The sequence below is a fragment of the Augochlora pura genome, chromosome 2 (genome assembly GCF_028453695.1).
Source record: "Augochlora pura isolate Apur16 chromosome 2, APUR_v2.2.1, whole genome shotgun sequence".
In the NCBI taxonomy this organism is placed as follows: domain Eukaryota; kingdom Metazoa; phylum Arthropoda; class Insecta; order Hymenoptera; family Halictidae; genus Augochlora; species Augochlora pura.
This window is the reverse complement of record NC_135773.1, coordinates 11,387,689-11,410,828: the sequence shown is the minus strand read 5'-3', so window position 1 is coordinate 11,410,828 and position 23,140 is coordinate 11,387,689. Positions and strand designations below refer to the sequence as shown.

The 23,140-nt window shown below is 41.3% G+C and overlaps 4 protein-coding genes across 5 annotated transcripts; 1 reads left to right on the top strand and 3 right to left on the bottom strand.

Moving 5' to 3' along the window:
* Window positions 1-3,611: 3,611 nt before the first annotated feature.
* Window positions 3,612-7,332, bottom strand: LOC144478270 (CCAAT/enhancer-binding protein). The gene has a single exon (XM_078196037.1). It carries the CDS (start codon window positions 6,791-6,793, stop codon window positions 5,729-5,731), a length of 1,065 nt encoding a protein of 354 aa, XP_078052163.1. The 5' UTR covers window positions 6,794-7,332; the 3' UTR covers window positions 3,612-5,728.
* Window positions 7,333-9,360: 2,028 nt separating this feature from the next.
* Lolal (longitudinals lacking protein-like) lies at window positions 9,361-13,398 on the top strand. Its single transcript, XM_078189404.1, has 4 exons — window positions 9,361-9,490; window positions 10,048-10,280; window positions 10,349-10,561; window positions 10,636-13,398. Exons 2-3 carry the CDS (start codon window positions 10,092-10,094, stop codon window positions 10,541-10,543), a joined length of 384 nt encoding a protein of 127 aa, XP_078045530.1. The 5' UTR covers window positions 9,361-9,490; window positions 10,048-10,091; the 3' UTR covers window positions 10,544-10,561; window positions 10,636-13,398.
* A 224-nt stretch (window positions 13,399-13,622) lies between these two features.
* LOC144474505 (arrestin domain-containing protein 2-like) lies at window positions 13,623-17,482 on the bottom strand. The gene is made up of 8 exons (XM_078189391.1): window positions 17,326-17,482; window positions 16,091-16,246; window positions 15,748-15,962; window positions 15,489-15,674; window positions 15,226-15,425; window positions 14,379-14,602; window positions 13,983-14,111; window positions 13,623-13,908 (listed from the first exon to the last, which is right to left on the bottom strand). The coding sequence occupies exons 1-8, from the start codon at window positions 17,441-17,443 to the stop codon at window positions 13,892-13,894; spliced, it is 1,245 nt and encodes a 414-aa protein (XP_078045517.1). The 5' UTR covers window positions 17,444-17,482; the 3' UTR covers window positions 13,623-13,891.
* An 88-nt stretch (window positions 17,483-17,570) lies between these two features.
* LOC144474498 (arrestin domain-containing protein 2-like) lies at window positions 17,571-22,207 on the bottom strand. Of its 2 annotated transcripts, XM_078189376.1 has the most exons (8): window positions 22,051-22,207; window positions 20,662-20,802; window positions 20,339-20,553; window positions 20,079-20,264; window positions 19,816-20,015; window positions 18,731-18,975; window positions 18,416-18,544; window positions 17,571-18,312 (listed from the first exon to the last, which is right to left on the bottom strand). In XM_078189376.1, the coding sequence occupies exons 1-8, from the start codon at window positions 22,166-22,168 to the stop codon at window positions 18,296-18,298; spliced, it is 1,251 nt and encodes a 416-aa protein (XP_078045502.1). In that variant the 5' UTR covers window positions 22,169-22,207; the 3' UTR covers window positions 17,571-18,295. The 2 variants fall into 2 exon arrangements, with proteins under 2 accessions (XP_078045502.1, XP_078045493.1); XM_078189367.1 differs by lacking the exon at window positions 17,571-18,312 and having other exon boundaries at window positions 18,327-18,544.
* Between the last annotated feature and the right edge of the window lie 933 nt (window positions 22,208-23,140).

The following is a 23,140-nucleotide window of genomic DNA, read 5'->3' as shown; positions in this document are numbered from 1 at the left end:
CGGGATTTGTCCTTTGAGCGTATTTTCCAATTACTCGTGAAATTATGCGTGTCTCAGATGAAGCGTGAACGGGCTCGGTCGCACGAGATAATGCGTGTTCCTCCTCGAGCGCGAGGGAAAGAAGCGGGCGCGGGCGCGGACGCGTGGGTGAGGAACGGTGTTGGTGGAGCTGGCCCTAACCCATATACCGTTGGAGCCAGAATAGAGACGGATAACAGGGGGGTGTATGTAAGGTATAACAGTACCGTTGCCAGTGTGTCGCTAATAACAACGATACTGTCAGAACACGGCGATTCCGGCCGGAGGAAAAGCGTTTTCGACAACAGGGGTGGAGGCCATTCTTCCGTGAAACATTTGTCGGAGATTAACGCGCGAGCCGTTCGCCCGAGGAAGTTGATATCTGGAGCAATCGGTCAAGAAGAAGCTGGAATGTCATTTCCGTGACGTCGACCGCGAATATTTTGCGATCCTGGTCGAGTTTTGAGTCTGACGTTTATTCGCGGTTAATCTAGCGAGTCCGGCGAGGGTCCACGCATCGTTCGAGCGACCGTCGTTGGCAGAGCTTGTGTCTAAAACTAGCGACGACCGAGACATGTGCACGCAGACACACCGGCGTCAAAACTCGGTGCATTATGTCATAGTTCGAACGCGGCGACGAGCCACACAATCCGCATTCGTTGTCCTTCTGCCTCCTAACGCGGAGCGGAAGCGCATTCGTTTCGCTTCTGTTCCGTCACCGGGACGACCAGACTGTTTGGAGCGACTTATCTAGCGCTGGCAGACTGAGTCGATCCTCGGAACATCGGCACTGCGATTATGTAACGCCTCCGAGTAATTAAAGTATCGATTAGTCCGTCGCAGGTGTGTCAACGTTGCTCGGTCGTCGTAGAACTCGCGGGCTCGCCGGACTAAGTGCTCGATTGCGTTCGTCGCGGTTACCTTTCCTCGGTCGTCCTGCTCTGCCAGGAAAACTCCTCCTGGACAGCGGAAGGTCGAGCACTCCGGAAACGGTTTTCGCGGCGACCGCATATTTATAACCCGGGGCGGTCTTCAGCCCTGAGACAGATTGACGTAAGCCGGCGACTAATTATGTTACCCTCTTAAAGGTGGATCGTGACGCGGTGCCAAGTGAACCGTAACTTTCGCGGAGTCCACCCTAGGTATCCTCAGCCCTATCTTCGGAGACCTATGCGGCACGAGGTCCCGAAATTCTAAGGCGTTCTATGTTTAGCGGCTCCTAACTCTTTCCGAATTTCTAGTCGGGGGAATCTTCCGCTTTCTCGGAGGCTTCCCAAGCGACTCCTAAGTTACGAGGTTCTGAATCTCCTGGTCCGAATTTCGAAAATCTCTAGGTTCCAAAATTCTTGGGTTCTTCAAACTCTCGGTTTAACGGCCCCTAACTCCTTCAGAATTTCCAAACAATGTCGGCGTCCTCGAAGATTTCTAAAGTAGCACCTGAGTTTAGCAAAGCTTCTAACGTTTCGGCTAGAACCTAATTCTTTAGCGGTTGATTTAGATCATTAGCTGCCCAGTAAGAGGATCAACGTTTATCCCAAAGAAGAAGGTTGAAAAATATATAATTGAGAGAAGATTGATGTACGAGTATTTGAACGAATCTGATCCTTGATCGCGAAGCTCTTCATTCCGAGTTTTCGAAGACTCCCAGGCACTGAAATTCGTAAGCCTCTGAATTTGTCAAAGTCTATAAATATAGAAACTACTCACCGCCAAGTTTGAGGACTTTGCTCACAAGTTCATGCAGCCTCGGAATGCGTAGGTACTTAATGGCTCCTCCGAGGCACGTTCCCCGGTCGAAACTTTTGGGAAAGCAGCGCGACAGCCGTAACCGTTGTCCATCGACGATTTATCGAAGTCAAATATAGACCTACGGGCTCGTCACTTTCACTTGCTCGATAAGATCCATTCGCAAAACGTTCCACCGCGTCGAGGCGTGCCTTTTACTACTAGTTGACAGCGCTCGAATATCGAGGGTGTCTAAGAAAGGACAGTAGCCGCCGCTTATCGCGATTATTTACATATTCATCAGACACTAGTCTCTAAAGTAATATTCACGCACATAAATACCGCAATTTCTGTCGACGAATGCCAGTAACGCGAGCCCCGAACGCGCCTAATCCATTATTAACGATAACGCGTCGTCAAAGATCTTCGAACTATATTTGAAATTGCTAGAAGGCGAACGCGCATGCGAGGAAACTCGGCGTTATCCTCCAACGTGGAGAACCTGTTGCTTTTATTGGCGCGTCGATTGACCTAACAGAAATTGTGTGCATTTGTATTACTCGAGGACGCCAGTATTTTATCAGATCATACTTATTATCATGGATGGGTAAACAGTTAGGTGCAATATACAATGAGGAAACTCGTGCATTGAAAATGACATTTATAGAAAGGTGACGACTCTATTTGATTTATTCCTTGAAATCACAAAAGGAAGAGTTCTGGTATCATCGCAGCAAGCGAAGATGATCGTATGATGCGTTTTAGGGGAATATCCTTTATAATTACACAAAAAAACAGTAGAAGACAAGAGCAGATTTGTCAATATCTCAGAAGCTGGAGAATTATCGCCACAAGTGCATTCATTGGTTCAGATTAGAAAACCAATGGTAAATACCAAATTTTCACGTATGAAAAAATGATGTAATTGGTCGAGCTGCAAGGCCGTCGATTTCATGCGTGACCACACGGCATCGGTAAGATCGAGGAACGCGTAGAAATTCGAATCCTGTTCACCGCGAGCACAAAAGGAACGCCGTGATCGTCACAATGGTGTTAATCTATTTATCTGACTAACAACGAACTTATCTTGTGACTCATTACTCGATGGATTCGCGCGGCCAACAGTTATGATTGCTTTCCGCATGCGCACGTGTACCTACTCGTATGTACGATACGTGCGTGTAGTACAGGACGAGATTTTTATCGGGCGACAGCTTTATTGATGCGTTGCCCCCCTGTCCAAGGAGCAAAGCTCCTTTCTAACCGGCGCGATCCTGTTTCATTGTCCGCGTGGTGTCTCGCGTTTGCTTTCGCTATCGTCGCGGAAGAAACGTGGAAAAGTTTTGATCGATCGTTTTGTTTTCTCGCGGCGACTGCCTGATGCAAACATTTTTGGCGGGACTGAGAAGCGGGAACGGCGATTTGGAATTTTTCTTCGTCTTCTGAAAAAGCTGGCGTCAAGCTGGTGGGAACAAAATCCGACAAACACAGTTTTATCGGTTGTTTATGAACAAGGAAAACTTGAACACAGTAAGATGTATAAGTCAAGATTTAGAACACTTTTGGGTAATTTTCATTTATCGAAGTTATTAAACTTGAGTAGATAATGTAAACTTGTGTGAACCTTCAGAATGTATAAGAACCTGCAAAGTCAATTAGTAGGCATAATAAAGGATCTGTAAATTGAACTGAAGACCAAATTGAACGTACATGAAACTGTACGAGATTCATAAATTCAAAGTAACACGAGTTGTTACTAATCTATGTGAATTTTCTTCTGTAATATATTTTCTATTTGGATACTTGAATAGTCTATAGATTGAGGTGAGAAGAGAAATGGGTTAAACAAAATAGCCGTTCGATTTTTTATATCAAAATATATTTGTGCATAGACAATAAGACAACCGTGACAGGTAATCTCGTACCTAACATACATCAGTCATACGCCAAGAAACGCGTGCACGCGCACGCGTCGTTTTTGAGTCGTGCATTACCGAGAGACCCGACAAACATCTTAGAAACAAAAAAGAATTAATGAAGAGAATATTAAACTTGTCGCACAAGTACGTATATAAGGTAGTAACAAATATCGTTCTCTCGCACACGATCGAATCTACGAACGAGGAAGGACGAAAAAATAAGACTTAATGAAATGAAGCCCGCTTCACGCGATTTTACGGTAACTTAAGGTGTGAGGGGCTCGGTTGGACCGAATCCCAGGTAACGTCGGCAAAATATAGAATTTCTCTCTCTCTCTCTTTCTTTCGCTCTATCTATGTATCTCTCTATCATCCTCTCATCCTCATTCTCTCTTTCTCTCTCTCTCTCTCTCACCGTAATCTCTAGCATGCTTCCGCATTGAAATTTATAACTATAACGATTGTTTTGTTGGACACATGCGCGCTTGTCTAATGAGAAATATATTTTCTTCGGTTCCTCTGTCGCTCAGCTCACCGACTCATTCGCACCTACATTCATTCATTCTGACTCATCAAACACGAACACATCGTTTCTTTTCTCTAACAAAATATATTAGCTTTTTTTATGTACATACATCTCTCGAATATAATAAAATTAATATAGAGCTATAATACAAGGGCATGTGTAAGAGTGAACATTTTTTTGTTTGTCTCTACCATCGGTGTGTCATACGGACGGCCGCGTGATCCGCGTCCTATCGAGAAAATACGAATACGCGAGGACCGGCGAAACGGTGTCGTCGGCGACGCCGATGCGCCGCGGTTCACGGTATCTCGGTATGCTTTATCGTTTTAGGTACTTGGTAATGAGAACGATAGTCTAATTAAATTGGCCGGTATCTCAAGAACAAATCCGAGTGGAGCGCGGCGTTGCACGCAAGCATCGTCGCGCGTCCATCCGCGTCATCGTTGTGCGCGCGCGTGTTTCCGTTTATGTGCTCGCGAACGTTTATGGAAGATGCATCGAAAATATATACCGCCGGGAGAATCGAAGATTTATGCGAACGAACTCTCTCATTCGCGTCACGTAGGCGCACGCGCTCGCGAGCGCGCGCGCGCGCCACCGATCTTATTCGCGACCATGTCTACGCGTGTGTGCACGACCGTGCGTACGCGAACGGGAGGTCCGTGTGTCTGTGAAAGTGTGATTGATGCGCTTGTACACATCGACGCATGATTTGTTCGTAGTCGCAACGTGTTGCGAATTACGCGATCGAATGAGCTGGCGGACCCGCGAGAAAACACACGTGGTGCGCCAACCACCCAGTCTTTACAGTAGTCGCAGTAAAGGTAGATACGCAAGATAGGGGTCGTAAGATTAGAGGGAACAAAGGATCGAGTCGAAATATCTCGTTTCGCAGGTAAAGCATCTCGTTCGCGAGGTGCTTGCTCTCCGTTTCGTTTGTTCCTATTTGTACAGACGGAAATCGTGGGGTCAGGTGAGTTGGGGGCGTGGGACGGGGGAAGTGTCCGGTGCACTCGGTGTAAAAAAGTTCGCTACAAGCGGAGGCACTTTTCTTCCACGTGAAGTCGTCGACCAGAAGCTGCCAAAAAGGCTCAATCCCCGGGGAGAAGCGACGAAGGCCTCTTCCTCGATCGAGTCACGGCTTCTCCCTCCTTTCGCTTCGTTGGTCCTCTCCGTCTCTGTTCCTCTGCACTTATCTGCGCGCCCGTCTCCGTTCTCCATTCTCTCCGCGTCTTTTCCGTCCTCCGGCAGCGTGCGGCTCTCCCGAGTCACGCACGTGCACCTCTTATTCCCCACTTGTGGAATTAGTCAAAGACGCAGTAGCCGCGTTCGCGGCTCTAGCCGTGACGTCCTCCGCGCATGGTTCCTGGAGACGCTGCGAGAGGATCGAGAGACTCCGGGATTCGGTCGACGACCAGGTGCGCGACTCCTCTCACAATCGTATCGGGCCGAGAGCCGAGAGACGAAGGTCGACACCCGTGGATGAGAGAAAGGGGTAACAGCGCGATACCACTGCGCTGCTCGGGGTCGACTTTGAGGGCTACATGGGTCCCACCGCGTGCTGCTGGAACTGGTCGAGGTGCCTCGAGATCTCGCGATGCAGCTGTTCAGGCACGACGCCGACGCTGCTGAACAGAGACCTGAGAACGTTCAGTTCCTCGGTCAACAGTTCGATCCTCTTTTTGAGCAGGTCGTTGTCCTTCACCAGAAGCTTCACCTTCTCCTCCGTCTCCCGCGATCGTACCTTCGCTTTCTCGCGACTCTTCCTCACGGCGATATTGTTCCTCTCGCGTCGTCTCCTATACTCGTCGCTCGCCTTGTCGATGGCCTTGGTCTGTTTCCTGGCTGCGGCGGCTGCGCTGTTCGCATGATGCTGATGTGCCATCACCGGCTTCATCGGGCCACCTCTGGGTGGTTGTTGGTGAACCGGCGCGCCCGGATGACCGCCGGGCACCGTGGACGGTGTCAGGGTGGTGAACGTTGGTGCACCATTGGCAAAGGGCCCATTGGTCACTGGACTGTACCCACCTGGCGGATACTGCGGACAGTGGCGACGATAGTCCGCCGGGTCCAAGGGTTCTTCCTTGATGCTGGGCGATTCGGAGCTGGAGCTGTTGCTGTCGCTGCAGCTATTGCTGCCCTGGTGGTAGCTCGCTCCGCTGTGCACCGGTTGCGGCATGTAGGCGAGCGTGGTGCGCGGATAACCGGGCGTTCGGACATGCTTCACCGCTCCGTTGTTCGCGCCCAACATGTCCAACAGGCCGTCGTTGAAGTGGCTATCGTCGATCAGGTGTTGCAGATCCAACGATATCTCCGGCGTATTCAAGTCTGTCAGCTCGCCGGCCGCGGCGCAGTGTTCCGCGTACTGCTGGTGAAGGCTAGCCTTGCTCGCCGAGACCTTGCTGACCACTGCGCTGTTCTGCTGCTGATTGTGATTATGATTCACCTGCAGGGCAGAATTGTTGTTGTTGTTCGGAGCGTTGTTATTGTTGTTGTTGCTCTGGTGGTTGTTGTTGTTGTTGAGTACCTGGGTCTTCTTAAGATCGGCCGCTCCGTGGACCTGGGCCTGATGGGCCGCTGAATCGTACATGACTGGTGACTCCATTGCTCACTCGCACATCACAGATACGCAATACGGTTATTTCCGTAAGTTTTGCTATAATCACCCGTTTCAAGATCTACGAACGTCTTTATGTGTGCTGGTCCACCGCGATCGGAAAACAGGGATCAGCGCCGCAGAAACTTCACTACGGGATACGCGATCTCTTGCAGCTAGGCAAGCCGGAGATCCTCCCGTGCGCGCCGATCAGCCGAGAGAGATGCGACACTGGTGCCAAGAGTAGCAAAACGCGACCCTCGACTCTATTCCAATTTTCGAGGACGACGCGTACACACGCTTGTCGTCGCGATCGTCCCAATCGTCTCGGATCGGACGCGTTTTCTTATTCGGTTAGCTTGTCCGCGTGGTTCGTGTGTGCGCCAACGCGTCAATGTTCACCACGCCTACGCGGGCTTTTTTCCTTGCTTGCCACGGTACACCACAGGGAATAACACCGAGAAAACTGGAAAACGATACCACCCGCACGAAAGCTGGCGCGCGACTGAACCGCTTCGCGGCATGTCGCAAGCTTTCAATGTGGCGCGCGTTCAGACCAACTCCATGGCTCATTGCGCTTGCGCTCGCGCTACGCGCTTCCCTCGCCTCGTGCCTCTCCTCTTCGCCACGCTCCGCTCCGCTCCACGCCGCTCCACGCCGCTCCTCTTTCCACTCGGTGCGATCCGCGCGCGTCCAACCTCTTCGACCCTTCCACACCCCTCCCAACCAGCTCGATTCACTGTTCCTATCTTTTTTCCTCTTCTATCTATCTTTTCCTCCTCCTACTCCAACGCCCACTCGCTCTCTTTTCTTCCAAAAGGCCCACGGTTCATTCTCGTCTGTCCAACGGCTTGACACGCTGCTGTCGTCCCGACCGCAGCATCGTGCGACAAGAAAACTTTTCCGGTGCTCGACTTTCTTGAGTCTATTTATAAGAACTCATACAGGACCGATTGCCTCCCTTTCAAACCACAGATTTTCCACGGAAATCGAAAGAATTTCTGCAGACGTTGCCGACACCACCCTGCACATTTCTCTCCGCGATGCAGCCAATGAGAGATACGGTATTGTTGGAGGGTACCCGAGCTGCATGATAACTTGATACCCTTGTGGATCAACCCGCTTCGAAGTGTTTCCCTTGCGGCCCGTATAGGGCTACGTTTCATAGCCGAATCTTACTTAATGAGTTTACGTTTCAATAACTATTATCTCCCGCCATTAACACGCCAGAGATAATTACCAGATTTGCATGTTTTGAGATTTTCAATCAACATGTGGGAAGATTTATCTAGTTTATTGGAACATTCTTTTATATGTACACTATTGGGCCTGCCACCATGAAAGATGAAAAAAAAGAAAATAGAAGAAAGTAAATCTGAAAAATTGCATCTAAAAGATCTTTACAGCATTTAAATAAACCAATATATCGGCTAACATATAATAGTTATTAATTATACCGTGCAAGTTGGGCGAAAGTTCTGGTGATTGTACGAAATATACAACAAACGATTCGAAATATGCTACGTTGATTAAAGAACGTATCTAAACTGTATTCTGAATCTTAATTACTGTTGATCGAATGATCTATCGGCCATTGTCACCTAAATAAACATAATCGAATGATAATAAAAAGAATTTTCAACTGTTTGTCATACAACATCATATTATAGCATATTAAACTCTTCTCTCCAGTATTTTAACAATTTACTTGTACCATAAATGTATAATGATTACTTAATGATACTAATAACGATACTACTAATAATTACATAATAAATAATTTGACTTCCTTCGATTAAAAGATTACTGCAAGTTAAAATCTTCGAGATCTAATTATTGCTGGGTAACTGTGAATGCAGCCGCATCAATTGACTTCTGTTCAACGAATGATAAAGAATTAAAGTGACTCTCATCTTCGCGCTTCAATTAGTTCAATACTTTAGCATCTCTTCCGTTTCTACCAACACAAAGAGAGATTTCTATCGCGTGTCATTCAACCAGTGATTATCGTTACTATAATTGTCGTATGGTTGATGACAACCGATTTCTCTGTAGCAGAAGGTACATTCGATTTGTCACTTAGCTTATATGCTGATATCTGTCCAATTGCTTGCGTGAGATTGCGCAATTAGCGGTAACAAAGCGAGACAGGATATTATCGACATCAGATGCTAGATCGTTGTTCAGAATTCAGAGTTCTAAAATGGTTAAGAACCCGTACAAATTGTATTTAATATTCTGTCACGATGTAATACTAATAATTTGAATGAAATTCGAAAATGAGCGGGAAACAAACAATTGAACGGAAAGATTATGCGACAAGCATAGATCTCTATTTTCGTAGAGGAAACCATTTCGGGAGGCCGAGTCTTCTAATAATGTAGCTGGGAATGCATTTTGCATGCTGACGTCGATATACAATTTTGGATTGACATTTATGAAGCGCGAATACCGAGCGTTTTTCCAAAAGCCTCCTAGAGCGCCATCTCGCGCACGAAAATTAAATCTGCCGCCAGTCGGTACAGTGTTTTCGAACCGACCTGCGACGGAAAGATCCGAATTTGACCGAATTTCTTCGACGTGATATTAGCCGCAACAAAAAATTCGTAACATTCGCGTAAAAACTTTTCGGTAGTGTATATATTTTTCGCGTTCCTTTTGTGAATCACCGTTACCTCTGAGGATTCGGTGGTCCGTTAGCTGCTGGTGAGTAAACGAACTCATTAGGTTATTTTTCACGCGTGTTTTTGTATTCCTGGCCCGTGTTTGGAATCTACGAGTCCCTTTGACGGAACGATCCGTTGTATGTACGCGTATTGTTATGACAAAATGCAATTAACATGTATCACGAAGCATACTCGTACCTCGGAATAAAACCAGTTGTTGTTACGCCACAATACTTTGCTTTTTACTTCCGCTCTCGATTCAGCAAGTTCTTCGAAACACGTTCGATCTAATCTGTTGAATGTGTTTTTCGCTTAACCTAGACGAAATCTGGTACGCTGAATTACGCGCGATTCTTCGACGTTCCGTTCCGCGAACGTTTCGGAAACTTTATCTTTTACTTGTAAACCGATCTTCATCATCGCAATATCCTTATTTCGCTCGTGAATGAAACAGTTGATTTGTACGCGTGTTTATATGTTTCTGCGCTTAATGCGCCTTGAACTGGTTCCTACCATCCTTATGTTTCTAATATATGTGTAATATTATGCTTCCTGTAGTATAGGAAGTTGTGTGTTGATAACCAAGAATATTTTCAGCTTACAAATTCAAGGGAAGATTGTCAGGATATTGAGTGTCAATAATGGCAGATGAACAGCAACAGTTTTTTCTTAAATGGAATGATTTCCAATCTAATATGGTATCGTCGTTTAAACACTTACGAGATGAGAAAAGTTTCACGGATGTGACGTTAGCTTGTGATGGTCAGACTTGTAAAGCACATAAGATGGTGTTATCTGCTTGTAGTCCTTATTTTAAGTCATTATTAGAGGTACGTTATTACTCTTATGTTAAGTCAAATTGTTTAGAACAACGTTGTTAACTATAGAGTTATTGTAGGAAAATCCGTCCAAACATCCCATTATAATTCTAAAAGATGTTGCATACAGTCATCTGCAAGCTATTTTGGAATTTATGTATGCTGGAGAAGTTAATGTCTCGCAAGATCAACTGCCTGCATTTCTTAAAACAGCTGATCGATTGAAAGTTAAAGGATTGGCAGAAGCACCAGGTGCCATTAAGAGGGAAGGTTAAGCTGCACATATAATTGTGGTAAGTATTTATTATTATTTAATTATCATGCTAAAGAATGTTATATAGTTAACACAAAGAATTTTTGATTGCAGGATTTTGGGAAGCGTGCGGACTGAAAATGAAACAAAGTGTAATAATGTAAAGTGATCGCGTAAAGACATACCACACACTATAAAAATGAAACACACGTTACGTGTGCACAACTCAGTGTCCTCTGGTTCATGACTTGGATCAACACACGGCGACAATGTAAATTATGCCTTTCCTTAATCTCAGTTAATGTTAATGTTGTATTGAATGTATGTATACAGATATGGTAGAGACGAAATGTTGATGTTTGTCTTGAACCCATTGCGCCATACCGCAATGGCAGCAATAACATTAATTATTTTTTTAAAACAAAGTGCTGCAAAAAGAAACTAATAAGTGGGTCACGAATAGTTTACAATACATGCTGACCGGGACAGTTTTGTGGATCAAATGGAAATGTTAAAAGACAACTTTGCAACTACCTGTTCTTTAAAATGGATGTACTGACTCAGTATACTTTCCTACGGGTGACTTCATGGCAGATCTATTTGCAAGGTATTCAAATTTCTGCATGTTCGTAACGAATACTAACAATACCAAAAACTTTTTGCAAGTCTCTGATTGTCGAGTATTCAAGCATTTTTTTATAGTAACTTTTTCAACGAAATCAAGTTCGATAACATTTATTTTGTTTTATTAAACTTTACATTGTTTCGCGCGCGCGCGCACACACACACAATATTTTGCCATTACGTTTTCTTTGCCAGCGAGCATGCACTAAATTCGAATGTTATCGCGAATAGATCTGCGTCACTTCCGGCAATCCCAATGAAGAATGTTAAATCAAGTTTACTGGAAGTTGTAACATGCGTGTCGTACATTGCTCTCTTTTGTTGTCCGTAAGGATTGATAAATCTTGTCGTTTCTTATTGCTGGATACATTGCGATTGCAATATATTACAAAGCGAGGAAAACAAAGAAATAGTAAAGAAAGAAAGATAAAGAAATGTTCATTTCACGCATTCGAGATTCTATTCGATTACCAGTTACCTCTTCTAGTGATCATGATTTTTTACTTAACCAAATACTGCCAGTATTTGTACCGGCGTATTCACAATATTACCGATAGACCAAATTTATTTATGATAATAATATATTAAGGGTTGAATGTCTTAAATCGAGGGAAGGTTATTGTAATATAAGCGAAGCAAATTTTTGTAAAGTTGGAGCGCACAGTTCCTTTCCCCTCCCGATGAATCAGGATAATCAGAGAGAAATTGAAAAAAAAAGAGACGAGGAAATGTCAGGAAACATTATCGAGTCTAAAAAAATGCATGCATTAGACCGCGCGCGATCTACGCAATATTCAAATGTCCAAGCGCTTTTACCGTTTCTTGTTTTTTTTTTAAAGTATAATGATTTTTAAAAATATTCGTATTTATCTTTCGCTTTATATACTCCTTTTATTTTTTTCTCATTTCTCGAACATCGAATGCTTTTCCGGAACGGGTTCTTGGCTCTCCTTATTCGACTTATTTCTTGTTTCCCTTACCGCCGATTTTCGTCGAGTCTAAATTAATTTTGCAGCTTGCGACATAGAAAGATACGACGTACACGTTCCTACGTCCGACGCTACCGATTACTTTCGTTCCATCACGCATATATTATACGGTCTCCGAACTAGTGATCTGACGAGCCCTTGAGGTACTTCTATAAAAACACCGAATGCCACTAACTTAGGATTACCGCTCGAAACCGAAGAACGGTGTACAGGAATTTCTCGTAGTTTAGTCTTTATTTAATTCTGCGTCGGATGTTCTTGTGACTACCATGATATTCGTAATTACAAAACCGAGTAAAATGAAACTGAAGAAAGCAAAATACGAGATCTTTGCCGTCAAAGCAGAGTGTGATCACAACCGTTGTTGCGACCACGATTGACGATATAGTACGAAATGGGACCAGCAGCAACTAAACGTCACGGTCATTGGAATTGACTTTATCAACCTTCGTTAAATAGTTCTCCGTCGCGTGTCAATTCTCTCACATACGTTTACTTTTATCCAAATGAAAGTAACCGAAAGTGGAAAGTATAATCTAAAAAAAAAAGACAAAACGAAAGAAACACAAACGATAAAACGGAACATCTTCACTGTCATCCGATAGCAAAGTCACCGAGAAAAACGATAGAAAAAAATGGCGATCCGTGTCTGTTCTCAGTATTTAAGACAGCCTTTAACGTTAAGACGGTTGGGTTCAGTTCCTACAATGACACGTTTCTCGGGCATTTGGTGGTTGAAATGCGATTCGTACCGTGTGTATTTGCTGAACTGCGAAGTTGAGGTATATACATTTATTAGAGTAGAGAGAAATGTTATGCGAGTGATCGATTCGAGATATGTTCGCGACTTGTTGATAAGCCTTCTTCCTTACAGTCCTCTCTCGGTTCCGTTTTAGCCGACGCTTCCGACGAGGGTCTTCTCCACGTAATCTCATTATTAATCTATTTAGATTTTGTTCGTTGTTACTTACCCCTCTCACCCAAATTCGTTTTGAAAACGACCGATTTGTGATTCGTTAGTTTCGCTGATAAACTTGTTTGCGACAAATCTCCCTCATTCTTTTTGTACTGCTACTTCCGTAAAATTGTACCAATGTTTCTTCCCTTCTTCTTTTGCTTCTTCTTCTTCTTCTCCTCCTCCTTTTCTATCTTTCTTTTTTGCAAACGATTATACGTCGCTACTTTTTTTCTAATTATACGACTCGATGATGATTATGATTACAATATGATGATGTTGAGATATGAAATAAATTGTGTAAATATACCATTTTCGTAAAACCGTTGCTTTTCCCTTATGCCTCCCGAATTCGGCCGGGAACACACAGAGGATAAGCAGAAACACACGCAATCTAATTAGTAACGATTTTTTGGCATTTCATATTTGATCACAAGCAACCACAACTCTGTGGTTGTGATTTGATTCTCAACGTACTAGTCAGAGTTAAGTCGAACACAGAATGCGATTTTGTGTTTAAAAGAAATCAACAATGCAAATAATTGTGTATATATTTTTAAGACAATGTACATATGAAATCACAAAGTATTTTGTATCAGAAAATAGTAAATCCGATATAGTATAACAAAGTAGATTGTTTCAAGTTAACGTTACAGGTCAAATGCATCACGCCGAAGAGTGAGTTGAATGTTACAAGAATTGATTGAAAAGCTTCTTTCTTCATAAAAATAGCAATTGCTCGTTCAAGCATCTTCCATCCCCTGCTGTAGTTGCAATAAATACCATTTTTCTAGTTCTTCATTTATTTACTTGGTGCACCTACAAAAGTACAACCGATTAGAAAGTGATTCTACTTTATGGCATTTAGGCTGTAGAATAATTAAAGTTCATACTCGGTGTTGGATAGTTGAACACGGGGTACTTCGGTGAAAAAGGAGTATTCGCACCACGCACATAATCGGATTCATCATGATCTTTAATATGCTGAGTTCCTGATATGCATTCTTCATACGATGGAGGTGCTGTATACGAAGAAAAAACGAATATTTAGATTGTCTATACACTTTATCTACCTGAACCTTATTAATAGGATTTATAGGATATCTGATCAATCTCTTCTCGTATAGTAATACTAAAAAGAGTTAATACATCACGTTACCAAGTTTTACTTGTTGCACTGCGATTAAAATTGTTACTACCACTGGCTTATTAGTAATGGATATTTTTTTTAGAATTTGGTTCTAGCAGAGTGGGAATGAAATAAATTAAATATGTTAATAGTTTCTTACGTATGTCCCAATTTGTAGATGTACCAGCTTGGTCCGGAACGATGAACCCCACGTGTGGTGGTTGCGTATTAGAAACACCAGGCTGTGGTGCATCTGGTAGTGATATTAGCGGCGACGCAACAGGTTCTTTTGCAATATATGGCGGTTCATGAGGTGCACTCGGTTCAATATATAATGGCACGGATCCGATTATAAGAGGGTATCTTCTTTGAAGTTTAATATGGCTGATTTTTCACAGAGAAATGTTTCAGTGAGAACGAAGTGGACACAGGATGTTTCAATGTTCATGATGCAACCGTGAAAAGAATGATTCCAGACGAAAAAGTAAGTCGGAAGTGTAAAATAAAACTGCTTGCAGTTAAGGCTTCATTTTCGAAAAAATGGAATTTCCAAACGTGATGTACACGTTTGCTTTGTATGAACAAAGTATAAATAGTGTGTAGAGAACAGTGTCATCAGTCGTTGTCTGTAATAGCCATCAGAGTCTTTTGTTTCTCTTGAAAACGAAGTGTCATGCAAACAAATTTTACTTTACACGTTCGCCTCGTTATTGTATTCTACTTGTTACTGCGATTAAATTAACATACTTTTCTTTGTCTTAGATGCACAGATTTGATCTATCGCGTGAACGTCAATTGGAAAAACACCAGGAAGATTTTGATCACTATGGTTGCGCTAGGCACAGAGTTACGACTCTACTATATGAAGCACGAGTTAACGAGTTTTATTGTCACAACAGGTGTATTCATCATTTCGCCTAGTTAGTATTACGATTATACTGTTTGACCAAAAAGATAAGCGCGTTTCAATCTATTAATGTTCCGATCTAATAACATATCTTACTTACGTTGCTGGAAAATGGACGATGACCTTAAGGTAGTAGTCCATGTCTATAATTTTGCAAAATGACAAGTGGGATGGTGGGGTCGGCGGAACTCTGATTTCTAAATTGGCTAAAGTATGCCTCGAGAAAGGTCCTGAATACGAACTGGACGTAATTTCGAAATATTCGGTCCTAGTCTTGGTAGTCGCATGAAATCTGGTCATCTTGAATATAAAATAGAGAAAGAGTAACCATGCAGCTGTCTAAATCTTTATTACTTCACTTACCCGTTCCAACTTAGTACTGATCTTTGTTACTGGAACTTGGGACGAAGCAGTTCCAAAGTTCATGGACGTGTTGATTAGTTGTCCAGGAACGTATCCAGAAGTAGGTACTTGTATTGTTATATTCATTGTTCCTAATTTGTAACAGCAACAGAACAAGTTTTTCTGAGCTTCATCGTAGATTCCTAGCTGCTCGAAAAAACGACCATTCAATTGACATTTCGAATCGGTGGTGTATTTCGAGAATAAACAGAGTTCTTACGCATTTCTCGCGATGAGCATTGAGATCTAATGAGGAGACCACGGTGAATGCTGCTTTACATTCGTGATCGAATTTCCAAGGCCTGTTGATTATGGCTTTTACCGTATATCTGATCTTTCCGTAGAAGTTTTCGAAGCTGCTGGGAATGTTACAGGGTAGTTGAAACTTAAACGGATATTCACGGTAGCCCTCCTCGAGTTCCACTCTCGAGTCCGCTGCAAGATGTCGAAAAATGTCGTTCCATAAATGCGAATTGTCTTTTATATGTGCGTCTTTTACGTATTATTCTATAGGGTGTAGAAAATGAGAAAAAATACGCGAAACATTAGTGTTCTACACTCACATTCGGTAGAACCAATTGCATCGCCCCTCAGCGTAAAATAGTGCTCCGAAGCGGAATAGCTGTCAGTGGTACTTGTGCTTTTGCCATCGCTATCAGTTGAACTCGATGATTCCGTCCAATACACGCTTGCTGACCCGTTGGCAATGAAATAGAGCCCTGCATATCATTAATTAGGTTCAAGGTGAATCAATCATTGACTCTTTTGTTGATATATGTAGATGGTAATAGCAATACGGTGTCGTACTTTATGGTACGCGTATCGTTTGAATCGTCTAATTCAAAATTATTGTTGGAAGAAATTAATTAATGCACAATTTTTCTTAATAATTGAATGTAGGAACGTTTTTAATCATTTCAATAGTGGTTACTCAAACAATTATCTTAAATTGGAATAAAATTTGAAAACTGTGTGTTGTACCGATAATATAACATGAACGACTTTATAGTACTTGCAAAATAGCAATATCAACTCCATCTACAAGCGAGGAATTATTCATATAAATACTTTGTATATGTATACTGTACGTAAAATCGGAGCGATAACGTTGATACCGCTTTTCGCAGGCCGTATGATTTTTTCGATTCAAATTATATTTGAAACAGTTTTATAACTGTGCAAACTTGCTGCGCAATGCCTGCTTTGATAATAAACTTGATAAAAAAAAGTCACAAGATCGTTGAAAATTTGAAGGACGAAAGGTCAGTTTATTTTCAACGAACTATTTAACTATTTGTTAAATATTGCTATTAAATTATTACTTTACTTCAAAGTAAGAATGCGCTCCTGTCAATTAAAGGACAAGTTTCTTATAAAATTAATTAATTCTGTCTGCTATAAACATGTTCGAACTTCTTTGTGTTTCAACACCTTAAAGTACAAAAATTTTCATCCATCCTTCACATACCAGAATTTAAACATTATTCGCACTGATTATATCATGATTATGAATAGAAAATTGTAGCGCATAAGAAATAAATCTTAGTTTCGAATTTAAAAAAGTTTATACAATTTACAACTGTTCATACATAGGCATGCGCGTGAAGGGATTAAAACGTATATCATGGTTTCTATCAATATGTAGTTTTCATCGACGAGACTTAAGCTTTACATAATCATTATAATTTGAGTCTGCATTCGACAATTAAATTTTTTCCGCGTTACAACGTTGAACGTAAACTAGCGCCACCTTTTTAATCCGTGCACTCTATTTTTGCGTTCAACTTTTAAAACTTGCCTCTGACAGTTTTGTTCTTGCTTACGTCCAAGATAATGTTACCAGTTACCAATTCACCGGCTTGATACACGGCGTTTGGTCGGTCGAATGCGATACTGAACGTCCTCAACGATGGCATCTTGTCGAACTCGCGCACAAGACTGATGTCCAACTCGGATCTTCTTTATCGAGTGAGTTCGCAAACAAATTGATCGTATTTTCAGGAAGTGGGCGGAAGGAAAATACAAATACTTAGGCCTGGAAACTGCCTGCAATCAACTGACATCTTTACTAGTGCTTCCATATCTACATGCGTTGACGGACTGTCCATCATGTTTATCCGATGTAGTAAGTTCACTTGATTCTTTATCAAGATGAGTCATCGAATCAATAGCAGGAAAGGACATTGTACGGAAACAATCACATGCCACACATGTCTAGTATATCTTTTCCTGTTAAGCGATAGTTGCACAATAGTGCAAGAATCTTACAAATGGTAGGATCTTTAATCTGATTTCTGAACGACTTTAGTAGCCTTCAATCGATAATTTTTCTGGACTATTGAAAAAGTTAACTATTGATTATATCTGTATTTTTCATAAGTAGCAATTTGTGATAGCATTGTATCTACTTTCTATTTGATTTGAACTCTTTTCGTAAACACAGGTGCATATTTAAATTCAACTTGATTTAAATAATTATTTAAACGATTTCGTAAAGTTTAAGTTGTAAATAATATGCAACTTGTCATGTACATGGAAAGCATATCGGTAAGACTTCAATATATTGCAATTGTAAAAATAATTGCATATGTATAAAAAATTTTATATAAAATTGTAACTAACTTATACCGAAATAATAGATCCATTGAGGTAAGTTGGTTAAGCGAGTACAATGGTAGCTATAAGTACAAAGGGCACTTGTTCATTCAAACATTCGCGGTTTATAATGTGCTTCAATTCCGACAGAAACTATTTTCTCATTTCTTCATTCAACTGTTTGTTGCACCTGGAAAATGATGTTCAATTAAAAAGAAAATTCTCTCGTATACAAGGCATTTGGTAACAGGTAGTAAAAAATGTATGGCATTTTGCTTCAGTAAAGAACTTACTTGGTGATGGATAGTTGAACACAGGATACTTGGGTCTAAAAGGAGTATTTGCTCCATCAACGTGGATGGATTCGTCGTCATCTCGAATGTTTTGAGCTCCTATCATGCATTCTTCATAAGATGGGGGTGCTGTATGCAAAGAAAAGGTTAAAATTCGGAAAAAATACAAAGTGTCCATAAACTGAATTCGCCACGAAAAAGGAAAGCAATCATTTTGTAAATGTTCTATAAAATCGCTTTATACGATTCAATTGAAATTTGATTTTAACTGAACATTCCAAGAAGAAATGACTGAATTTTTAAATAATTTCTTACGTATATTCCAGGTTACGGCAGGATTAGATTGGTCCGGAACGACGAAGCCAATGTACGGTGGTTGTGTGTTGTCAGTGCTAGTGCCAGGCTGTGGTACTTCAGGCATTGGGGTTGCATTCGATGTGGCAGGTTCTTTCGTGGGATATGGTGTGATATTTATTGGTTGAATATCTGGTGCACTTGGCGCATAATATAGTGGCACTGATCCAATTAGAACGGGGTATCTTCTCGTAATTTTGAGATGCCTGAATTTTTTAGGAAAAAATATTTTAGAGTAAAGCATAAATCAGAAAAATTTTGCATTCAGATGCTTACAGTGATATATGAGTAATCTATTGAATTATTAACTGATTAAAGATAAAAAGTCGCGATCGAAATGAACGGAAAATTTGTTAATACCTCGGATATCGAACTTCCGGTCACACGGTATTGACGTTGATTCGTTTATCAGATAATTTCTCGGAGGCTCGAATTATCAGAATTTCAACATGATGAGATATATAATTGACATATGCAGCAATAACTTGAAATGCTTAACTTTCTTAATAAAAGTTGCATGGTTTCAAGAGGGTCATAATACTACAGAAACTTTTTTGCAGGAGGCGAATTTTCAAGATTTTTAGGTTGTAGTCATTTTTTTAAATAAAATGTTACTCTTTTTTTATTCGAATCAAGTAGCGGGCATTTACACGATTCCAACGACCTATGATAAAAGGTTATTCGATAATAGAGAATAGATTTACGCAGTAAGACTTGCGTCATAAAAGGTGCTCGAAGCGATATCCGTTTGTATCGATGTGACGTTGAATAGCTGTGTACATTTTTCATGACGCCCGAACTTATCGCAAATCATGCTCAGTAGTTTTTATTTCATATCTTGCAATATCATATTCCTCTATTAATGAAAATGCCTATACTGATCAGTAGTTAGAACTTGAAAAAATTTACATTTTTCACGATTTCAATGTTGCATGTATATAGTGCTTTTCGAGCCATTTTCTTTCTTCATTTAGTATTTTTTCGTAAATGTATTAATAACGAAGTTATGACTTGAAACAATTGTGCAGACTACCCTAAATACTTACGAGCCTGTGAAGTGGACCCCAACCTTCAGGTAGTAATCCAAATCCAGAATTTTGCAAAATGGCATGTAAGATGGTGGAATCGGTGGCACCTTTATTTCCAGGATAATGGTTCCTTGTGTCGTGAAAGGACCTGCATAGGAAGATGCTGCAACTTCGAATTCTTCGGTCCTCGTTCTGGTGTTCGCATGAAGCTTGAGCACCTTCAAAGAAAAATGTGAAAAAATTAATCGCACGGCTCTCCGAATCACCGAAGATTCACTTACTCGTTCCAATTTCAGGCTAATCTTCGTTATACCAACATCGGAAGAAGCATTCGCGTAGTTCACCAACGTGTTGATCGTCTGACCTGGAACGTAACCGGTGGATGGCACTTGGATGGTAACGTTCACCGAGCCTTGATCGAAACAGCAGCAGGAGAAGCTTTTCCGAACTTCCTCGTGAAGTCCCAACTGCTCGTGAAAGACGATAATTCACTTAGTATTTGCAGCCAGTGGTCTGTTTCGAAAACAAATCGAGCTCTTACGCATTTGTCTCGGTGTATGTTCAGATCCAAAATGGAGACGACAGTGAAAGCGACCTTGCATTCGTGATCAAATTTCCAGGGCCTGTCGACTGTTACCTTTACCGTGTACCTGACATGTCCATATGTATGTTCGAAGCTGCTGGGGATGTCAGTGGGTAGTTGGAACTGAAATGGGTATTGATGGTGCCCCTCCGGGAGATCTATTCTGGAATTCGCTGCGAGATGTTGAAAAAAATTTTGTACACCTCGGGAATATTTGCGGTATGAAAAATGTGCCGTTGCCTACGCAATACTCTGTGACATAAAGGCGAATGTGCACTCACGTTCACTTGGTACTAGTATTTCGACTCTTTGCGAAAAGTAGTGTTGAGAAGACCTGTAAGTTTCGTGGATCCTTTCGCCTCTTCTAGTTCTGGTTTCCCTCCATAGAACAAGAGCCGCCCCCTTGGCAGTGTAGTGGATTCCTACGTTTCATTAATCAGGTACCATGCAGATTAGACATCAACTCTTATCGTATATCCGATTTAATTAACGTGCGCACCACGCTTGCACAATTCGTGCAACGTGCAGCCGCTACTTCTTTAAGGATACGCTACACATAATGACTTTTAAAAATCATGTGCGTGCCTAAGAGTTTCTGGATCACATACCGCACTGTGCGAAATGTTGCATCATTTGCAATTTACTACGGTAGTTAATCCACTGTCACAACGTGTCATTAGACTACAGAGCGATTAAACTCCCGAGATATGCTTATTTATCGTTCGAAAATGACACCGCGAAGAAAGTGCACTTTGTGATCTCCAGTTATCAAATAACACAGGGACGATGGGTGATTAATATCGGGATATAACAATAAGTTGAAAATCAAGTAACAGCACTGTTAAATTTATCCCCCGCATTCACTGTTTTACAATTCCATTCACTTATTTTTAACACAAATGCACAAAATACACAGTCTGCTCATAACTATGTTATTTTAGTTATAATATTCGAATTCAAGCATTAAATTTTATTATGGGCGAGATATAGTATCGTACAAATCGTAATGTCAAATAAATCATGCAGATAATGATATACATACTGATCGCGATATAGATGCGCTATAAATATGAATTTAATATATTTGGTAATCGAGATCGTGATCTATCTTCTCTTTGTGTCGAAGTATGCGAGTGTTTTTTTATTTAATAAAATATTGCATCAATTACAAGCCTTCAAAATATATTTTCAGAAAGCAAGTACTTTATGAGTATCGGAGTTTCGCTCTGTAATAAAATCCTGACAAACATGAAAAAATGAATCAAATCGTCGCCAAATATAAAGTGAACTTATTAATTATTCATTACCTACTTGTCTAATCCCTATATATGTATGTTCATAACAAATTATCGCGCATCTTCATAATAATATTGATTATATTGATTAAATTGATTGAACTTATATTGATTAAAAATAGATTTCTAATGACAAATTAACTGGAATTGATTAGTTACACTTCTAAACTTTGAACAATTTGAAAACAATTTGTAATTTTGTGTTTAATGAAATATACTTTAGTGCTATTGTAGCCTGTTAAGTCTTTCAGTCAGACGTAACTAAATGGTTTCTACATCGTAACATTAGATGTCGACAGTGCCTTGTACTCGCATTGCACAGGCATTGCGTTACACGCATTGCGTTATATTCTGCGTTGAATTTTCGAGATTCACCTCTGATGTTCTTGGTCTTCGTTGTATCCAAAATAATGGTCCCTCTTACTATTTCACCGGCCATGTACGAGGCACCCGGCCTCTCAAAAATGATATGGAACGCTCTAACCGATGACATAACTATCAAGCTTCGCACTAGAATAAACTGACTGCCGTGTTCGATCGTCTTTATCTAGTGAGCATACTTTTATAAGATTCATTTCACAGGAAGGGGAAGTGGAAACAGATAAATCAACGGACGCCATTCACATAGTTTCTGCACTGTCTCTGGCATACTCACTGCTATTATTTAAATAGGATTATTAGGTGCGAAATCAAGTACGATTTTCGTTTCGAACTCTTTGGATTTTCTAATATCTCAGATAGTTTTTACCAGTTCACGGGAACGGTATCTTAAGAGATAAAGACATTCGAAAAGGTGCGCCGAGGAAATGTTAACTATTTTTTAAGTATTAATTCTTATTCCTCCATGATTGTTCAAGCGTACAAATAAATGTAGATATACATTAAATATAAGTTCTTTTCTTCTTTGAAGAAATGATTACAATCGAAACAGTTTTAATCATCTTTACTGTATAATTGAATAATTGTACAACTGTATAATTCTGCTACAGGGAGTTAATGGATCAAACCAATAGCGTTGATTGATATCCACGCTACCTGACATCCGCCGCGCGTCTTGCTCACCGTGCTCGCCTAAATGCACATCGTTTTACTACGGTGCGTGTATGATGAGCTCCGAGCATTTAGGCGACCATGGGAAAAGATACGAACGTTAGGATCTAAGAGGAATAGATATCGATCATCGCCACCTCTTTGATCTTGTTGCATCATTATATTCACAATACAAATGATGAGAATTGTTCGTCGTATTGTCTTCGGTCGTCAGAAGTGTGATCTATAAATATATTTTCGTTCGTCGCTTCGGTGGGTCTGTCAGATCACAACCGCATGATTTTCTTATCCACGGTAACAGCTCCGTCAGTATATCGTCTAATTCGTTGAGAGGATGGCGATGTACGATCAATTTTCGGCGCCTTCATCGCAAATAGCTGCAGTCGCAATACAAACCATTTGTCTAGTTCTTCAT